General features: G+C 35.8%; 2 protein-coding genes across 9 annotated transcripts in view; both read right to left on the bottom strand.

Annotated features, from left to right (window-relative positions):
* Nucleotides 1-459: 459 nt before the first annotated feature.
* slc17a5 (solute carrier family 17 member 5) lies at nucleotides 460-10,551 on the bottom strand. Its single transcript, XM_088610331.1, has 11 exons — nucleotides 10,320-10,551; nucleotides 8,448-8,638; nucleotides 7,561-7,794; nucleotides 7,248-7,335; nucleotides 6,482-6,568; nucleotides 6,217-6,335; nucleotides 4,473-4,634; nucleotides 4,032-4,164; nucleotides 3,159-3,306; nucleotides 2,515-2,605; nucleotides 460-2,204 (listed from the first exon to the last, which is right to left on the bottom strand). The coding sequence occupies exons 1-11, from the start codon at nucleotides 10,405-10,407 to the stop codon at nucleotides 2,067-2,069; spliced, it is 1,479 nt and encodes a 492-aa protein (XP_088466457.1). The 5' UTR covers nucleotides 10,408-10,551; the 3' UTR covers nucleotides 460-2,066.
* Nucleotides 10,552-17,263: 6,712 nt separating this feature from the next.
* The window catches only part of rin2a (Ras and Rab interactor 2a), a 56,218-nt gene continuing 52,925 nt past the window's right edge, over nucleotides 17,264-20,556 (bottom strand). For 7 of the 8 annotated variants that reach the window (XM_088610741.1, XM_088610743.1, XM_088610746.1 and 4 more), the window contains one exon: nucleotides 17,264-20,201. In XM_088610741.1, coding sequence (XP_088466867.1) covers nucleotides 19,878-20,201 — 324 coding nt within the window. In that variant the 3' untranslated portion in view covers nucleotides 17,264-19,877. The remainder of the gene's footprint in view (nucleotides 20,202-20,556) is intronic. The other variant, XM_088610749.1, reaches the window with a different exon arrangement.

The raw sequence follows: 20,556 nt of genomic DNA, 5'->3' as shown, positions 1-20,556 counted from the left end.
GGTGAGAAAACATTTAAGAGTAGCGTTACTGTAATCGTTAGGAGGGCAAACATCATCGTTAAAAAAAAGACTACCATTCTTTTTTTATTAATTCGTGGTTCTGTTGCTAGGATGCTAATGGGGATGCTCAGCAGGTGGATGCAGAGTAGGTTTGAGGATATATTTAGTGAAAGTGCCGTTTAACTTGTGAGTAGTTCCCTTGCTAGGTGTGTCTCTAGTGTTCATCTAGTCTCCTTAATTTCATGGTACGCAAAAAAATACAAGCCATGGGTGTTTAACAAGCCCTGATTGATTTCGTTATGACAACAAACTTTCATTTATACATGCGGTTCAGGAACTTTTTTTTAAGTTCAATATTGATCATGAAATATTGTGTAGAGAATAAAAAGTTTTCACAGCAGGTGCCATAAAATTTATATGATTTATGATAAATTCATACAGTTCGCTAAGCACTCTACGTTTTGGTGGGAACACAACACTTTTATTAAATAGTACAACTCGACCACACATAAAAATAAGTGTACATAATTAGAAAGGGTTTTACATTTTAAAGTGATAAATTCCAAGAATCCTTTTTCTGGTGATGAAGAGATACTCACACATGTACGTTAGTTTTAACATTTGTCACAAAATAAAATATACCAGTAATTTGTATTTAATTATACAAATTATTATAGTCGTAACAAAGTTTTTTTTATTTCCCTTGCAACTTAATATCATGTTAAACTGACTTGCTCCATTCAGCACTGTACATGTTCCTGAACAAATAAAGTGCTTTTATTTATTTGTGATTAAAGTTAAGAGTATTAATATTTGTACAAAAAGGATGCCTTGATGTGATATACTTCACATTCCCATTACATACTAAAAGCTTATTAATAGAACTACAGAAAGGTCTTTAGAATTCACTACAATAACATTTCTTAACCTACTGTACTAAAACATTACAATTTAAAAATATTTAGGAAAAAAGGGGCTAAGCTGTGCCACTTCTTTTTTTAAATGTCAGCTTTTTTAAGTAGACCAAAACTTCATAAAGTTTGACTTTTTGTTGCGGTTAAAGCAGTAACGTATCCCCTTATCACAACAAATAACAGCTGTAACATTTATGAAATTGAAATAAAAAAGGAAACAATGTGTAGAATTAAAAAAAACAAACAAAATCAAGCCAAACATCTGGTTTGAAAAATAAACCACTTTTTTAGTTATACTGTCATTGCTTCTTTGCTGACACATTACCTTCATACAGCTACTGTAGCTAATTAATATTTCTAAATAATGCATTTTATAGTGTTCATTTGTCCTATTTCTATCTTGCATTTAGGAATATGGGTCATATTCTAATTTCCCTGACAAGCACATGAGTGTGAAAAGATATCTCGTCTGCAGACATCAAATCTGACTGGCATTAATATTCAAGAATCATGCTTTCAGATAAGTTACACTGAATAAAGGCACTGAATAAAATTCTAAATACTTGACAGTACTGAAAATCCAAATATCAACAAATAGGAAACTGTAACTCACTAGTTCCCCACTTTACTACGTTAACCATTTTTTAAAAAAAAACCTTGGGATTTTGCTATAAAACACAAATAGTATAAAACCCAAGGAAATGGCAATTGTGCAATTTCACTAGAATAAACAATACTTTCTTCAAAGAACAAATTTTGCTCAGGAAACCTACACTTGATGATAAACTGCCACTGGCAGTCAATATTAATCTTCTTCTGCCCCCTCAAGAAACTAGTCTGAATTAAACATACATAATTAATAAAATGTCAAATGTCAAAGATGTACACAAATCAAACAATAACATGGCATTCAGTATTTTTAGTTTTAGTTGATGCACAAAGGTGGCTTGATTTTTGTCAGCAAATGTTTGAAAATCTAACAATCATGTCTCACTAAATTTGGTGCAAGGACAAAATCCTGAGTAACATGTTTAAACAAGATTAGACGACAATGAAATAATTTGGCGACGTTGAGCAGAACAGAAAAAAGCACATCACATTGGTCAGCGCGGTCTCCTGATTACGGTAGAAAGTGCTTCATTTTCTGAGAGCTTAGCTGCCATGTGAGTGAAAATCTGGAACTGCCCAACCCTGGACCACTCCTTTACCAAAACAGGTGAAAAATACTGCACCAAACACATTGATAGCAGCAGAGATGTAGAAGACAGTCTGCCATTCTGGAATAGTGTTCTGCAATAAAGTACAAAACAATGTCTTACTGTACTGTATATCAGCATTCACAGAAGCAAAGATTATTGTGAAACCATAACTTTTAGATTAAAAAATCTCTTCTCTTTTAGCCAGTTTCCATCTGTCACTTTTCATTGCAATGTGTTTACTGAATGCTTTATATAAACATTGGAAATAATTAATAGAAAGTAGAAATATTATTTCGAGTGTTGCCACATAATCTTAAATAATTAAACTAAAATAGTTCTGTAAAGGCTTGTTACTGTTAAAAGAGAAAGAAAATACTTCTATGCCAATTCATGAGACTTACAGAATGTGTAAGGGCTCTGCCTATAACTGGTCCAACCATTCCAGGGATAGTGGCAAATGTATTGGTAATTCCAAGTAATATCCCAGCATAACTAATAAGACAAAAACAGATAAAATGTTTTTACAAGGAAATCGCGACTATATACTATACAACGCCGAGAAAATGTAATAATTCAAATGTATCACTTCTTTGTGTGATACATTTATATACAAAATTCATGAAAGTCTTAAATAAAGATATTGAATTATTAGTACTAATAATTTAGAACTAAAAAACACAAGAATACAGACCAGCCTAGAGGGTTCACAAACTTTTTCTCAGCACTGTGCAATACTTCAATTTATGTAGCATTAAGACTTTTAGGGAGTTCATTTTCTTTGAGGACATGTGCATCATGTGTCAACATCCACAAGTACAATTAATAATCAAATTTATAAACAACTTCAAAAACACGTACATTTTCTATATTTCTGTGTTAAATAAGAGAAAGGAAAAATATATACATTTTAAATATTTTAATAAATGAGTATTACCCTAGATTAAAGAGCAAATGAACAGATAGAAACCATAAGCAGCAGAGGTTAACTGAAGGTTTCTTTAATAAAACCACGTTGAAGAAGAATGAGTGTGGAAAATTTGCTTACGATGGCGCAATATCCAGGTGATTTATACTAAAGCCTGATGCAGAGATCCCACCCAAGGCAGAGGAGATTGTCAGAAAAGTCACAGCCAGGATATAATTACAGCCTGTATACCCTGCACACACCAGAAATACAGCTGGTCCAATCATTCCTAGAGAAAAAAAAATATGCTTGGTGAATGGTTTCTTTATTAAGATCTCATGTCAGTGATCCTTAAATTTAGGAGAAGCAAATTACTTAATTCGACCGACCAAGGAACACTTTAAATGCCCAGTTATTAGCACAACATTGTTACCCATCTTAAAAGCTCAATCATTTTGTTAATTAATTGTAATAATTGTTTATGGAGTTACATTCTTCTCATGTACATATGTTATCAATTCACTGTTAATAGCATGCATTTATCAAGGGTCACTCAAAACCCCCGAAGCAATACCTACAGTATATAACAGCTTCAGTCCACTGTAAGTAAGCCACAAAGTGCACCAACTTCAAAAAGGCCTAGATCAAGTCACTAGCTGAATGTGACCTAGACTCCCAACACACTGTTCACCGGGAATGACAACAGCCAATTAATAGGCATATTAAATGGTTTATTGAGAATTTGAAGTTATGGTAATTTGGCTTGGTTGAAGGTTTACCTTCTGGCCAATTTGAGCCAAATTATAGCAACCAGCATTTCCAAATTGGGCAAGAAGGTTAAATTGGCAACTCTAAAATAATTCATGGTAAAAACATCTGCTATATACTGTAAGTATCTGAAGCATCTTCATATCACACACAGCAATGCTGATAGCAAGTTGTATTTATCAGGGTGAACAGGCTTTGGAAATCACAGGAGCTCTCCAAGAACAACGATATTTCTGTGCAACTAACCGATCAATGAGAAACACTTGCGCACTCTTACAGTGGAAACCATCCATGTTTCTCTCAAGTAATCTGCAAGCTGACCACCTAGAAGTGCCAATATCCAACAGCCCAAATATGGCAAAGCAGACAAGAATCCATTCTGTATGGGAAAAAATGGTGTTAATTACATATTGACATTCAGCAAAAAATAAATTAATAATATTTGTACTATACATTATAAAAAAAAACCAAGCATTTGTTTACAATTAACATGCTGACACTATAAAAAATGTTTAATCATTAAGGATTTATCAATCAAATCTTTAAAGTGTACAATTTATAATTAACAAAAAGCCCTAGTTCTACTGGAATTATCTAATGAAATAACAGCAATAAATTTATAGAGGTAACAGATGTTATTTTTAGACAAAGGTAAAAAAACCCAGGCTTGTTTCAAAAAGTCCTAACCTCTTGAATGTTGAATCCTAGAACGTTTTTCATGTAGGTGGGTAGTAAGGTCAGCAGAGTGTAGAAAGTCCAGTTGTAGGAAAAATGAGCTACAACAATGGCCCACAGTGGCACAGACGTCAATAATGACCTCCAGGGAATGTGTTTAGTTGAGGGAGACAGCTGAGAAGGGAAAACAACACAAAAGATATGACTCATGAATAAAACTGCTAGGAAATACTAATTTAACACTGTGGGCAACAACAGAGGATCACATAAAGGTTAATTCCACGCTGAAAAGTAGAAAGACGAAACGACAGCAAGGTATTTAATTTCGAACAGGCTACGTTCAACCAAATGAAAGTTTTCAGAACACTGACCAGACAGTTAATTAGTAAATGGGATAGGAGAGAATAACTGGAACATGTTTTGCAGGATTAATCTTGCTGCGGATTTAGAATATGTTCCAAAGGTTAGGAAAACAATGTTAAGAATTCACCAAAGGCCCTGAATCAGATGCATTAGGAAAGGTCTAACGAAGAAAACAGTAATAACAGCTGCACAAGGAGGACACTTCGGAAGCTCATAAAGGGTCAGAGAAAATGGGTCTGCTTTGAAAGAGGAAAATAGAATAGCCAAAAGGCAGTTTGAAAAAGAGCATCGCTACCTGTTTTCTTCCCCAATATTGAAGCAGGGAAGTATTAAGAAGGGATTAATGTGTATAAAACTGAAGGGGTGAGAGTGGACAACAAGATGTTGCAGATAATGCCTCATAACTTCATCACCAATGTCTTTACTAATGAAGGCATTTCACATATGCCCACTGCTAAATAACCATGGAACATTCCAGGTTATGGTACTGCAAATGTTAAAGAAATTAAACCTTGTATAGTAATTTTAGTCACTGGATACAAACCTAAGGATTCTTGACAATATCAGTGAGACTGGAAGAAAACTAATGTAATATGAAAAAAGTGAATATATGGAACCAGGTAAGCACAGGCCAGTAACTTTGACATATGAAACATTAGAGCGAACTAAAACCATATTTGACCAGGAACATACTGTATTAGCCAACCTGGGATCTATAGTAGGAAATTTTGTTTAACACGTCTTTTTTTGTAGAAGAAGAAGCAACAAAACAAATGGACACAAGAATTGAGAACTAGAATTGTCTACAGAAAATGTTGCATATACAGTAGGTAAGAAAAAAAACAAGACAATTAAACTGTAGGAGATGCACAATAAAAAAGTATTAATTGTTAGAAGAACCTAGAAGCTGCTGGTGAATCACCACTCTACGGATTGAGACAATGCAAAGAATCAATGAAAAAGGAAAACAGAATGTATGGTTGCACAGCCAAGTGAGGAATACAAGTAAAGAGACGTTATATAGAAACTGTACAATACGTAAGACTTTGGAGTATTGCACACAGTAATGGATGACATGTGAAGGGAGATCTGAATGAGGTCTTTATACTTATAATGCAAATATATAAAGCAGACCGCAATATTTATTTCTAGTTAATTCAATATTTAGAATGGAGACAAATAGAAACTGGTTGGACTGGATTATCAGGACATGTAGTAGAGCTGGAGATTTTGGCGATGTTCAAGTCTGTGCTTGACACTATAATAGATATACTAAGAAGGCTGGAGTTACCTGTACTCATCATCATCATCATCTTTTTTCAGGTTCTTACATTACTCATTAACAATAGGCCTCTCATCATGTACAGTTTTCATAAGCAATTCATTTCATTACCTCATTTCTTAAAGATAACATTATGTATGCCTTCTCTTTCTCAGATATTCTTCTGTGTGTTTCAGGTGTGTTGCTAACTAACAATGTCCACAATATAAACCACAGGACCCCAACTGCTCCTGCAAACACCAGGGAGACAAAACAAGATGTTTCAAGTACAGGCAAAATTACATTTTACATCTCTAAGGAAATAAAGGTATTCCTCAATAATTTTCCATACAATGACATGCAATCTCTGGAAGGTCTAATGTCATGGCAGACTTACCAAATATATAAAAGACATACGTCCAGTCCATATAAAAGCAAATTAACCCAGACAGAGGAAGTGACACTACTGTACCCAGCTGCGCACCTGTAAAAACAAGTTTATTCAAATGAAAAGATGACAGATTAAACTAAAAATAAAAACTATGCATAGGCCTAGCATTATACTGAAAGTTTATTAAGTGAAACATTCATATTAAAATATCTGTAGATGTTATAGCTTAAGTATTTAATTATACTTAGAGACATCAGATACTTTTAAATGCATTTACAATTACTTATAATTGCTTACACTTATATAGGGCTTTTCTGGACACTCTAGACACAAAGCACTTTACAGGTAATGGGGATCCCCTCCACCACCACCAGTGTGCAGCCCCACCTGGATGATGCGACGGCAACCATAGTGCGCCAGAACGCTCACCACACATCAGCTATTAGTGGGGAGGAGAACAGAGTAATAAAGCCAGTTCATAGATGGGGATTATTAGGAGGCCATGATCGGTAAGGCCCAATGGGAAATTTGGCCAGGACACACCACTACTCTTTTCGAGAAAAACCCTGGGATTTTTAATGACCACAGAGAGTTAGGACCTCGGTTTTACGTCTCACCCCAAGGACGGCGCCTTTTTACAGTACAGTGCCCCCATCACTATGCTGGGGCATTAGGACCCACACGGACCGCAGGGTGAGCGCCCCCTGCTGGCCCCACTAACACCTCTTCCATTTATGGGCTTCTAAAACATAAATGTAAGAACCTGCCTTACCCGTGTATGATATAGTGAGGAGTCTGCTTCTCTCCAGAGGAGGAGCCCATGATGACCACATGGCATGCATAGCAGGAAACGTTACTCCCTAGTGGGCACAACAAAGTCGTTCATTATCAGAAAAAAAGGAGCACAGTTCTAAGTAATCTACATATTCCTTGCATGTTCAGTGTGCAAGAAACTTCAAACCCATTGAAACACTGCACTAGTCCTAACTATTCTGTTTTCTCACCATAGAGAGCCACATACCAACCTACTAGCTTACTTTCACCAACAGAGTTCTGTAAGAAAGTTTTCAAAAAGATAAGCATACCTCACCAATACCCTCTAGAACTCTAACTGCAATGAGGTATCCAGCCCCCAGATCTGCAGCAAGAGGTGTAAGCAGTGTAAATATAGCTGTTCCCAGAATGCCAATCCCAAGGAACCACTTGGCTCCGTATTTTCTGGCAAGGTATCCCCCGGGAATTTGGGTGAAAATGTATCCATAGAAGAAGGAGCTGAGGATCCAGCCCTGGGTATCCGAGTCCCAGTTGTACACGTTTGCCTGTCACACAATGGAAAAACATTGGTATTATTAAAATAAGCTTCAAATGTTACAGATGAACAACAGCTAGCAGAAGGAGAGGATAATATCATACAGAAGAGCATCAATTAGTAATATTAACATGATTAATTTGTGAAGCACTTTTAATGGAACAATCTATTGTTGCATATTTTTATTGGAATACACATCTGTACTATCATTAAACTTTTCTGAGTGAACCCTATGCCAAGCTGGCATTAAATTATAATAGAACGAGTAATAGGTTTATTCCATGCTGAAAAAAAGAAAAAAGAAAACACAACGTTTCGGCTGTGGAGCCTTCTTTACATTATAATAGTTTGCCAAATTGTGAAAATGCTAGAGAGATTAAATACAAACATGGTAAGTCACCCTGAAAGAAAGAATGAAAGACCAAATTATTAAAAATAGTATGTTCTGTCGGCAAATGGTAAAAAAGAAATATACCTAAAGCGAAGAGCTGTAGCAAGAAGTGCAAACCAAAATCAAACAACAGAAAAAAAAAATTTCTGTGCAGTAATAGTAAGGATTTTCCTTTCGTTTTACCTAAGAGCTCTGTCCTAAACTGTTTTCTGTCTTGTTCCATCTCCCTGCTTAACCGGGCACATGCAGAAGGGACTGTAATGGCTACCAACCGTCTTGTTGTGTGGAGGGGGACTGGACCCAGCATGTCCTTGACACACTTGGGAGCTGGAATTGCTGACCGTGTTGTTGTCCAGCATGTCCACCATGGCCACGCTCAGGTTGACGCGCAGTGCGTACGCCACAAAGAACGCATAGCTGGACAGGATGGCAAGGCTACAGCGTGACGAGCAGCATAGCGGCGCTGAAAGAGAAAAGAAAATGCACGAAAACTGTGCAGCCCCACCTGAATGATGCGACGGCAGCCATAGTGCGCAAGACCGCTCACCACACACCAGCTATCAGTGGGGAGAAGTAGTAATGAAGCCAGTTCAGAGATGGGGATTATTAGGAGGCCATGATTGGTAAGGACCAATTGGAAATTTGGCCAGGACACCGGGGTTACACCCCTACTCTTTTTGGGAAATGCCCTGGGATTTTTAATGACCACAGAGAGTCAGGATCTCGGTTTTACATCTAATCCAAAGGACGGTGCCTGTTTACAGTATAGTGTCCCCATCACTACACTGGTGATTAGGACTCACATGGACTGCAGGGTGAGCGCCCCCCGCTTGCCCCACTAACACCACTTCCAGCAGCAGCCTCAGTTTTTCCCAGGAGGTCTCCCATCCAGATACTGACCAGGCTCACACCTGCTGAGCTCCAGTGGGTTGCCAGTTGTGAGTTGCAGAGTGATATGGCTGCTGGCTCATATTAGCCAACAGTGCTGTGGTTTTTGAATGAACTAGCTGCAGGATGCGTTAACATTTTAGCACACAAGAACAGCCCAGCTCTTAATCGGAGATCAGCTGATTTGGAAATAATAGTTCCTTCCACGAAGTTAAACAAGAAAATAAAGGCTATAGCTAGATTATAATGAAAATGTAGTATAGGATGATCTGAATACACCTTCTAAATCCAGTGATATTACCATAGCTTTTTTATAAGCATGGCATTAAAAAAATACCCATTTAAAATTAATGTCTGCCTTTGATAAATTAGCAATTTAAAAAAGTCCTCATTTCCCGACACACAATGCTTAAATTTGTCATAATTAATCGTAACGTTACATTGCGGTGATTACCTGTTTACCAGATATTGTATGACATTATAAGGAAACATTGTGCAGTTCACAGAATTGTCAAACTATGAAATGCAAATAAAAATGCTTTTGGTGAGCACACAACAAAAGCAATAGGTTATACCGTTTTCGGAAATTATTGGTTTTCTATTTTTGAACCTAATACAAATATTTACATCTAAACACTGTAAACAGTTCCTTGATTGTTTTCAAGACTAAAGCATGTTATGAAAATATACATTTATACAGGAATTGGAAAAGCTTCATTCCATGCAGAGAGGTAAAGAAAATAAACACTACGTTTCGCCTGTGGAACGATTTTTATATAAATGTTTAGATGTGCAGAGAGAGAGTTGCTATTTTCTGTGAAACAAGTTGAACTAGTCAGCTGTTTAGGTTCAGACGAAAAGGGATGTTACAAACAATAGGCATACGATACAAGATCATATCCTTATTTTACGTCTCTTCAAAAGAAACCCAACAATTCTTATTACATGCACCTATTTACTTAAATCGTTAATATTGTTCAGGTAATAAACGTTGTAATACATGATCAATTGTGTTACTATTTGTACAATACTGCGTTTACAATGCAACACAAAAAAATATTAAAATATTGTAAAAACTTAAACGAGGAAGCAAATCAACGGGAATGTACAGAATTAATGCAACACGCCTTAATACCTACTTTATTAAGCAACGAACATCTACACATTTTACTTAGTGTATATGAATACCTTAAACAATGTGCACATCAAAATAGAAAAACACAAGTTAAAACTTGTAAAACACAAAAACTTCATACCTTTCTCGACTTTAAGAAAAGGCTTGTTTCCAGGCAACAGGGGATGCTCATTGTCATCTGTTTCACTGTCCGACCCAGAATAATTCATTTTATCTCACAAAAGCAATTATATATCCACTTCATCCAAACACAAAGCAACTCTTCACACACCGTCCGAAGCTACATGTATACACAACATCTTCGCTAAGCACACTTAAATGCTGACTGGCCCGAGTTGCACCAGGAAGTAGAAACGGTAGAGACCTCGTGAACGCGCACGCTGGTCTCGGGGTCGTTTTGTAAGACGTACGCGTAACCAAAATGCCTTCGATGGGGAAGATGGTGTAAGGAGATGCATACAATATCTGCCCGTGGAGCTCCTTTATTAGATATCTTGCTGAAAATTACTCCCAGTTTAAAGATGAAAGCGAACCCGAGAGTCTATAAAAATGACTAATATTGCTAAAGTTAATTATAAAACGGTAAATAAAGACTTGCTGTCGAATAGGTCGGAGGCCTGAGCAGATTTGGAGTGTAATGTTTTAGATTTTATACAAAATCAGGCTAGAAATAAAAAAAGTGATGCCTTTGTTTGTGGAATCGACGATTCTACTCTATATGTTTCCATATGCCCCCCCATTTAAAGTGACACAAACACAGCATCACCATTTCAATGATCAGATTAATACTAGAAGATTCCAAGGACAATTTTAGGGACCACTTGGGATATTTCTAAGGATGTGCCAGGGGAATTAGCCCCTGAAAATAAGCATTCTTTGAAAGCTATGCAAAAAATAAGCAAACTTCGCAAATATAGAAGACCAACACTAGACCAAAATCCAGAAAGCTCCCCACAGGTTTGGCACCAGCAGACATTGTTAGTTGCAATGAAATTACATAGATGTCAGAACCCAACACAGTACTTTCATAATATAATGGCTGAATATGAAAGCTGGAATGACATTTTGAATAATCGAATGAATAATGTCAGAATCAGATATGAATCCCAGTTTTATCTTCAATAATTGCATAACCAAAATTCAATGACAACATGAGCTTAGTCCCAAGAAATTAATCACTCAGACTGTCATTATGAAAAATAACATTCCTATAGAAATTTCCCATTTCTCAATATATCGTAATATATAGGTTATTATATAAGGGTCTCCAGGGGCCACACAATTCTCTTTCAGTTTTCCAAAAAATACATGCACATAATAGAAGGGATCGGAATAGTATCTTATCAGAAGCTCATTTATATATAATTTTGGTAAATGTGAAAGATGTATCCCAAGCAACAAAAATTAAATTTGAAAGGCCAATATTTGTATGTAAAAAAACACTTGCAAAGCTGCAAAGATTTTAACTGTTGACAATGAATGCTGGCAGTTTACATGAATTTAGCCTAACAAAAACATTAAGGAAAAGTGCCTGGATATCTAAGAGTAGTACCACAGATATTGCATGTATAAAACATTCAGTTAAAGCTGTTATAACTACAGTAAAGTGGGTTTTTGTCCCATTAAAATGGCACTTTTGCAATGACAAGCTATCTAGCCAAAATGCAAATTAGAACTATGGAAATGGTCTCTGTGATATTTGCATCTCATACTCTGTGACTATTAAACTGTTAGAAATGGCTGAATTAAAATGAAACAAATAAAAAAGTGAATTGAAAATTTCAAGACAGGTGGAATTGTGACACTATGATGGTGTTGCTAGTTTAGAGTTGGTCTGAGCAACAGATGACTAAATATTCTCCACATAATAGTACAAGAAGAACATTATTTAATTATTGAAATCTGTTCATACCTGAATTCTACACATTTGCTATTATAAATGCAGAAAATGGTATTATGCTTTTGCTTATGTGGCCTAAATTTCAAATTTCTATTGCTTTTGTAATACATTGGAATAGATCATTCATTCTTTAAAAATCCAAAGATTATCATTGTTTAGTTTTTTTTTCATTTCACTGTTTGAAGAGCTAATAGTTTAATGTCGATGCAAACCACGATAGAGGTAAGTAACAAAGCTGCTGTTTTTTTTCAAGATACATTACTAGTTGTTCAAGCTAGTTTCATTAGAAGATTACATTTTTTTTCTCGATCACAGGTGAGCAGCAGGTGGTTAAACATAACATCATATGATTGTCACAATGCATTTACAACGGGTTATATTCGCTGGATAACCACCTGTCTGTCGTTGTACATAAGCAAGTTTTTATTTTATACTCACCATCTGTTTTCTGAGTAAGAAGTATTGGCTGCTTTTCCTTTTCCTTTTCCTTTTCAGCATTGCCAATGTCTTCATACAGTTCAGTACTTTTCTTCCTCATTTTCTCAGCTGTTTAGGTGCAAACTCAAAGATTTTCTGCTGTATCACTGAGAAAAGTGCCATTATATTGCCCCAGTCCCACAGTGAATGACACCATGGTGACACTCCCATTAAAGGCATGATAATGTTAACCAGATAATTGTATGGTTATATAAAAGTTCTCAGAAGAAAAAAAAGCCACGGTCTGCTTTACAGCAAAGTCCACAGCACGTCAAGGTATTTCCATCCACAGTAGAGCAAACTAATAATTTTAAAAAGTCATCCATCCGTTATTAGAAAAGTATTTATTAAGCTACTTAATATAGTCATACTAGTCGAAATTAATTAATGTTTAATAAAAATATGTAAACAAGAAAAGTTCTCGTGTGATTTATCTACATTCTTTTTTCTTACATAAGTTCAATAGATTGTAATCAAAATAAATGTTACCCTTACTGCACTTTTTAGTATCGCTTGAGAACTGATTGCGCTTAACTGAGTTGCCTCTTACCGGTCGTATAAAAGGAGACAGAAATATAAATAGGTGTTTAACAGTACTTGGAAACTAAATAGAAATTATACAATTAAAACATTTCTCAGTTAGACTCTGTGTGTGATACTTGTGAATACGTTTATCGTTCGCTGTTATTTTCATTAAAGAGTGCTTTTTGGTATTTTCTATGTTATAAGTTTTTACCCCAAGAAATTCTGACTTAAAAAATCATGATAGCTCACAAAAACAGAAAACCACCAGATGGTGCTGTAGCTCAACACTTAAAACTAACCTAGCTCCAGAGTATGTTGAGGTAAAACCTCTGCCGAAAAATTTGTTGCAAATCTTGTTATAGATACAGTTGAAGTGTTTTATGAAATACAATATAGTGGTTTTAAAATGTGCTTATTTGTACATGAAAACACTCTGAATTGAGACTGGGAAGAAAATTATCAGGTTATCTCAGACGTTTAATGCGTCGTCATTTACACCGGTGATGTACAGCGCTGCATTTAAGGAATATTGAAAGGTATTAAAAATACAACAAATGTGAATAGTCACCTCAAATTGTATCTGATGGTTGATGATGTTATACATATTACCTCAGTGATAATGGATGTGGTATCTTGCATACCAAATAATATGTCCTTTATTGTGTTCATTTTGTGTTGTGTATGTACTGTTTATTACAATAGAGTGTATTAGCTTTAAGTTTGAAGTTGAAACAAGAGTGCTGTAGGGTGTAACCATATAATAGTGTAGTATCATAGTCAAGTAGCCTGAATGAGAAAAGATGCTGAAAGTAACGATAGCCTCCTCTGATGAACCACAATCTAGTTAGATCCAATCTACAACTGGATCTTACATTTCTTCCAGAAAGAAACAAACATTTTTAAATCAATCCTACAAAACTGTTTGAACTAAGGGACCATGTGCTATATTAAAAAATGTAAGTACTTGCTTGCAGTAAACAATTTGTTCCACTGGTTTGTTTTGAACTCTGATACCTCCATTTCCCTTTTCAGGAATTAGTTAACAAACCAGGTGTCTGCTGTCACTGGGAAAAACCAATGTGGATCCTTTCAAAAACAAAGGGTCCTATATATTAAACACTTAAATCCACATTGTCTCCTGTAGGAATTTAAGTGTCTAAGTGTTTGAAAACAGGACATTGTGTAAGCATTCCATCTAGAGACTGTAGTATTTCTGGATTAACATAACCTGATCTGTAAGGATTACAAATCTGAATACCATCTTCAGACCACCAACGCAAAGCACCAGTCTTGTTCTAGCCAGTTTAAATGCTTTCGTACATTAACCAATTCAACAACATTCTGTGATCATGGCAGTAACATGCTGTCATCCAATTATCTATACAAAAACTGTGAGCAAAGGAAAACAACCAAACATATATTTTGAAAGTGTGGACATACAGAAAATAGTTTAAAACATGTGGCCTTAGAGAACATGGATACAGTGTTAGAGTGTTAAAAGACTGATATCTAAATTAGAAAGTAACTCTTTAGGTGTCTGTTCATATGGAAAATGTAAATACAGAACAGATATGAGACAATAATTTGTCAAATAAATGTAGTTCAAAAACACAAAGATAATCTCCTTACAGGAAGAGTATTGTTGAAATGGAGATTGCCAGGGAATCTTTAAAACATGAATTTAGACATTTGACATACAGGTGTACATCGAACAGTGAGAACTGGCCTACTGACTGAGGAAAATATCACTTAGAAATGGAAAATTAAAATTAATTAAGTCAATCATGGTTAACTTAAGAAATAAAATGTATAATTAAGCTCTGAAAAACATTCATACCACTAGTTTAATTTGAGAAAGTTTTATTTTATATTTATTTAATTTGAGAATGCCAGAGCAGGGGCAACAAAGCCATAAACAGTGCACAAAAGCCCTAAACCACGGCAAAAAACAAAACAAATACACAAATAACATATTCTGGTTCAAAATGTTCCGACTGCTTTTATTGTGTCCCTTTTATCTTGAAGGTGTAGTCTGGACTGCATTGCATGATGGTAAAGTAATATTTGAAGTTGAGGCTTTTCTAGGGTTACTTTTTCTAGGTAATTGTAAACTGATATGTTTCTGGGATTACACAAGTTTTTTAAATTGTTTTGATTTTTTCAGCAACGTGTAGTAACATTGTCTGAAACTGAGACAATGCAATCTGATTAGACTGTTGTCAACAACTGGATCCTCTGAAGTAGGAACAGTTTCGATGTGGAAGCAGAAGAATTATGACTTCAGAAATACAATTAACAAATCATCTTAAGTGAACAAAGTATCCTCTTCAGCAGTTCAGACACAAACCTACATAATTCAAGTGTTTCTTTTAAAGTATGAATTTAAGCACTCTTCCTTAGGGTAAATTATAGGTGCACTCCATGACTTGGGTTGGTCATTTTCATTTCCTGCTCTCAGAGATAAGTCTCCTTTTGTGGGTTTGGCTTCTATTTGGGGAACAATGACTCGCTTTTTTAAAATAACATCTTGTATCAAAGGAAATCTGAGCCTCCTTTTTCAGAAATGAAAGAACAATTGCTGTGTGTAATATGTGCAGACTTTGATGCTGTGTGCTGTGACGTTATTAGTGAGCTACCATTCAAGGAGAACAATCTTCATTAACTAATGTGTACAAGCACTCTAGGTAACTACTGAGCATGCAGCTATAATAAAGTTCTATGATATATACTTCAATTCAGTCTATCATCTGTACTAATATATCTACAAGGAAAAAACAGAGTAAACTTATTCAGTTCAATTCTCATCAGTTTGCTCAAATCTCTGTTCTCTGCATTTGCTGTTTTTGCCATTTGAGCAAAGATTATATTCCTAATATCTAGTGCTCTCATCACACTTCTGGTTCCCACCCTACAGCTTTACTCCCCAGAGACTCCCCAAAGTCTGGCTTAATCACAGGTGCTGGACAGCCAGAAAATATTTAAGCTGTGACTTTGTCTTTCCAGTGTCAAAAAAAAGTCGGCTTTTAATATTCAAGTCAGCTAAACAAGACCAAAAATCTCTGATTTTCCAAGATCGTTATATCCACAGCTGTATAGCACAGACTAAGCTTTCACTGCTGGCAAACCAATAAGGTGTAGCAAGACTAGTGCAGCAGGAGGGGGCTATTGTACCAGAAAGGGCCTTTATTACAGCACAATTTCATTTAGAAATCCAGGACAGTGGTAAAAGGATCATACTTTACAAAAGTCCCTCAAAAACATAACAGTGACGAGAAGAAGCCAAAAAGAATTCAAAGGGGCCAAAGAATGTACAACATTAAAAAGGCAAAATAGGAAAATATTTTTCAGAATATTTAAATTCTTTCTCTTTATGTTTATTGTAGAAAATATGGGTGAAATTTGTATTCAGTGATGGCACTGATCCATACAGCACAAGGAAGACTGAATAACTGGAAAGAAAAGGATTAGCAAAGTACTTTAATTGGACCCAGAGGAAGTGCATTTCATGTTTGAGAGGTCCAGAGCTAATTACAATCTCTGCTAAGGGGGACCCAGTACCCCTACACTCCTCTGCCATTGATTAATCATTTAAAAAGTTAAAAGGTCTTTTGTAATAAAACACTCAGATGCCAATCTGAAGTACCTTTGAATTTGTCTGAATGTGAAGGGCATGAAGAGGCATGATTGATCATTTCAGATATGAAAGTCATGACTTATGCAAATTTTGCAAGACATGTTGAAGCTTCTTCCCATTTGGATGTGCCCTGCATGTGATTTACAATAGTGAAGACAGTGAGTTTCCTACAATTTACCTACTGAATACTATCTATACTATCTTTATCTATACTAGCCTCAGGTTGCTTGAAATGAATACTAACCCATGCATTGTAAATTGCTGTTGTACTTACAGAACAGCACCTCATTTGCACATGTAGAAGGCAAATATTTTTTGCATTCAGATATGTATTATGAAGACATCAGTCCAGTTAGACAATTTTATTTCTTGAAATAAGAAGCAGCTAATAAAAAGAGCTTACCTGATTTCTGCTAATAAATAATTTTTCCATTTGTGTAACTTGCTCAACTGTAAAAATGCTAATATATGATGAACAGTGAAGAGTCACCAGATTGTTAGAAAAAATGACAGATTAGAACAAACTCACTTTGTTTATACATATCACAATTTATTGTGTGCAAATTGTAATCATTATTGAATACATAAAACAGCAGATAAGGGTTTTCAGGAAAGCATCCAGGGATAGATATCACTAGTATACAGTATGGTTTTGGGGGCAAAAAGGTACAAGCTACATATTGAGGAGTGTCAAATTACAAGAAATCTGTGAAAAGTCCTGCACAGATAATACATAAATATACTTTTAAACATATATACCATCTTTATCAAAATGACAGTAAGTACAGTACTAAAAATGTACAATAACGTATACAATTAGTCATTTTTCTATATTCCTATCAAATACCTAATATGTGCTTAAATACATTTACACTGTGAACTAGAAGCTTAGTGTTTCTAACAATGACCTTTAGCTGTCCTATTTCTTCAGTTTGAATCTTACATTTCCCAACATCAGCCTTCTCAAAAAATATCCCTTCATAGCTCTTTCTGCTACTTCTGCTTAAACATTTCCAAAATCAAATTCAGAAAACTATGGTGGTATTATCATAGTATAACAGAAACCAATGCCTTTTTAAATTTGATAAAGCATTAGTGTTATCAAAGCATAATCTTTATCCAAAAATTGCCGACATTTTAACACCTATAAGAACATACAGCAGTGTACGTAAGTGCCATCTTGGTTTTTAAAAACCATGGTCAAAGGTCACATTGTTTTCTTCAATGTAGTTGTTACGTCCCTGTGTGTGGACAGTAACAGCAGGAAAACAAAATCCAAGGTATTTGCTTTCTACTGCTCTTGTTATTCTTTTTATTTAACGGAGAGTAACAAATTGTTTGCCAAGGACGGTTTTATTTCTTAGACTGGCTGAAACCATTTCTGAAGGTGGAGGGACATCTAAGGGGTATGCTGTAGTAGTTCAGGTGGGTAGCTGCGTCAGCATGCGTAGGCTGCAAAGGAACAAGTAATAGGTTTATTCCATGCTGAAAAAAAAAAAAGAAAACAACGTTTTGGCTGTGGAGCCTTCTTCAGGTGTGAGAAGGCTCCAATGCCGAAACGTTGCGTTTTCTTTCTTTTTTTCAGCATGGAATAAACCTATTACTTGTTCATCCAAGGGGTATTACTAGCAACTTTCTATCACAAGCAAAAACTGTTGCTTATTTGTAATGTAATGAATTGAACCCATTCAACTTGGAATGATTAAAAAAATCTTTCAAAACACTTCCTATCCCCTGTACCTTTTTCAAACACTTAACAGAGCTTTGCTATACTTTCAAACCAACCTGAGTAGGACACTCCTAGCAGTGGCACTTGAGAACATAAAAACTGCCTGAGAGGCCACTGTCATCAGACATCAGACTGTACCTATATTGGTACTCAACACAGACAATGTATAAATTCTTCTTAAGACAGCTAATTCCTGAAAACCCTTAAAACAAATATCATGGCATTTTCATGAAGATGCACATATTAACTCTAAGACCAGCAAGAGAGTTAACTTTAAAACCTTTTAGGAACCAGGCTATCTGTTGGTACCCTGGGTTGTACTTGAATATTATTCAGCATATGGGCCATTTAGTACCCAAGTGTTTTTTAAAAGGTATATATCACAATGTTATACAATAAGCTTGTATCCCAAAGTTCAGCACACAGAGCTCAGTCAAGAGGTCCTGCATACTCAGTAGTTATATTACTATAAATTAGTAAATTGTGTTTTTTACAGATGGAAGTACACATTCTGTACCCATTAAGGTTATACTGACAAGAGCAAAATTATCAGAATTTTAGAGAAAACAAATCTCAACAGTGCCTGGTTCATAATGGTTCTCAAAAAGATGCATAACTACATACATGCAAAATATCCCAATAATTAATATAAAAAGACTATACAATCCTTAACCCACAGTTTACCAGCAACTGTAATACAAACTTGTTTCTAAATACAAAAAATATATATATGAAAACAGAAGACATTTTCCAATGAAAAAATGACACAGTCAGCTTTTCATTAGAGTCTTGTAGACAGGTTTAACCCATCCAAAACAGCACTGTAGAGGACAGTCCACTCACATGCTGAGGACATAGGTTAATGAATCAAGATACAGTAAAGTATGAGGAACCTGGATATCATTTTCAGACTACTTTAGCAGTGCACTTGTTGATCTTCATTCTTTTTAGAAAATGATCAGTTTCCGCTTTTACCCAAACAGCAGACTTACTGCACTCAGAATCAAGTGTATCACTGCAAGTGGAATAGTGTCCTGATACAGAACACTTGTCTCAGTGTGATACCTGCAATCCAAGAACATTTCCAGAACAGCCCATTTTTAGTCTTCAAAACATGAAAACTGATTCAATGAAAGGGTTGTTGATAACAGACAATGTTCTTGCTCATCAACAACACCAAACCCACAACAGTTTTGTGGTTGGCATAAAGTGCACATTTTTCATTTGTCTTTTTCACTGGTAATTTCAAAATATTTAAAGATGGCGGCTCCAAGATTTTTCTTAAGTCGTCCAAATTCATTCTTTAGCTTTCTCCCCAAAGAGGAGGTACTGAGTACAGCTTTCAAAGTTCTACTTCAAAGCCAATGATGTAGCTTAAGAACCACTCATCGTTTTTAAGGGTCGGTTTGCTGTCTCAGTTTGAAAGACAATTTCCGTTTTCTTCGTCAGATGGGAGGCAGATGTTGAGGTTGGAGGGACGTTTGTACACAAAATGAAAGGGCTGGGTGTGGGGTCTGCTGTGAATCTCTGCCTTGATCTTCTGAGGGTAGGTATCTGGAGCCAGCTGCTGGCTGGTCTCCCCCGTGAAGAGAAAGAGTGTGTAGTTCTCAGGGTCCTGAACTTTGAACTTCTCAGCACACAGCTGGCACACCTCCTCTGTGGTCGAATAGGGCTTCACCATCAGAGTTTTGGCTGTACAGCCACTGTTCACATCTTGGAAGGCAACCCTCAGGTAATTCTGGAAAGAGTAAGGACAAAGAACTGTGTTAAAGCAGAACCCATTTTAACTATCAAACTCAAGAACTGAGGCACATTTACCAGGATGCTCCAAACAAACAGCAGTCTTTATGGATAATCCAGTTATTTGCTATAAAGTTGGTGCATTTAATGGAATCTTTAACAGAATTTACAAATCAGGAGTTTCCTTTAAGAGCGCTGGCTTCTGTTTTAAAAGTCATTTTGTAATAAGAATGTAGGAGAACCCGTACAGAACTGGACAAAAAACAAACAGTGAGGTCCTTCAGCTGTAAACGTGGTAAACCATACTGTGACCAGGCACTCGACCCTTGGCAGTTACTTGAATCTGAAAAGCA

This window comes from Lepisosteus platostomus, chromosome 17 (genome assembly GCF_059453375.1).
Source record: "Lepisosteus platostomus isolate fLepPlt1 chromosome 17, fLepPlt1.hap1, whole genome shotgun sequence".
Classification (NCBI taxonomy): domain Eukaryota; kingdom Metazoa; phylum Chordata; class Actinopteri; order Semionotiformes; family Lepisosteidae; genus Lepisosteus; species Lepisosteus platostomus.
Note: the sequence above shows the minus strand (reverse complement) of the source record. Positions and strands in the feature narration are given on the sequence as shown.

Excerpts from the sequence above, each read along its gene's own strand:
- slc17a5 (XM_088610331.1), bottom strand. The coding sequence starts at position 10,407 with ATGAATTATTCTGGGTCGGACAGTGAAACAGATGACAATGAGCATCCC. Across the intron at positions 4,635-6,216 it reads TGTTATCTTTAAGAAATGAG|CTGTCTCCCTCAACTAAACA; the intron begins GTAATGAAATGA and ends TTCCCTTCTCAG. Across the intron at positions 3,307-4,031 it reads CAAGTGTTTCTCATTGATCG|GAATGATTGGACCAGCTGTA; the intron begins GTTAGTTGCACA and ends TTTTTTCTCTAG.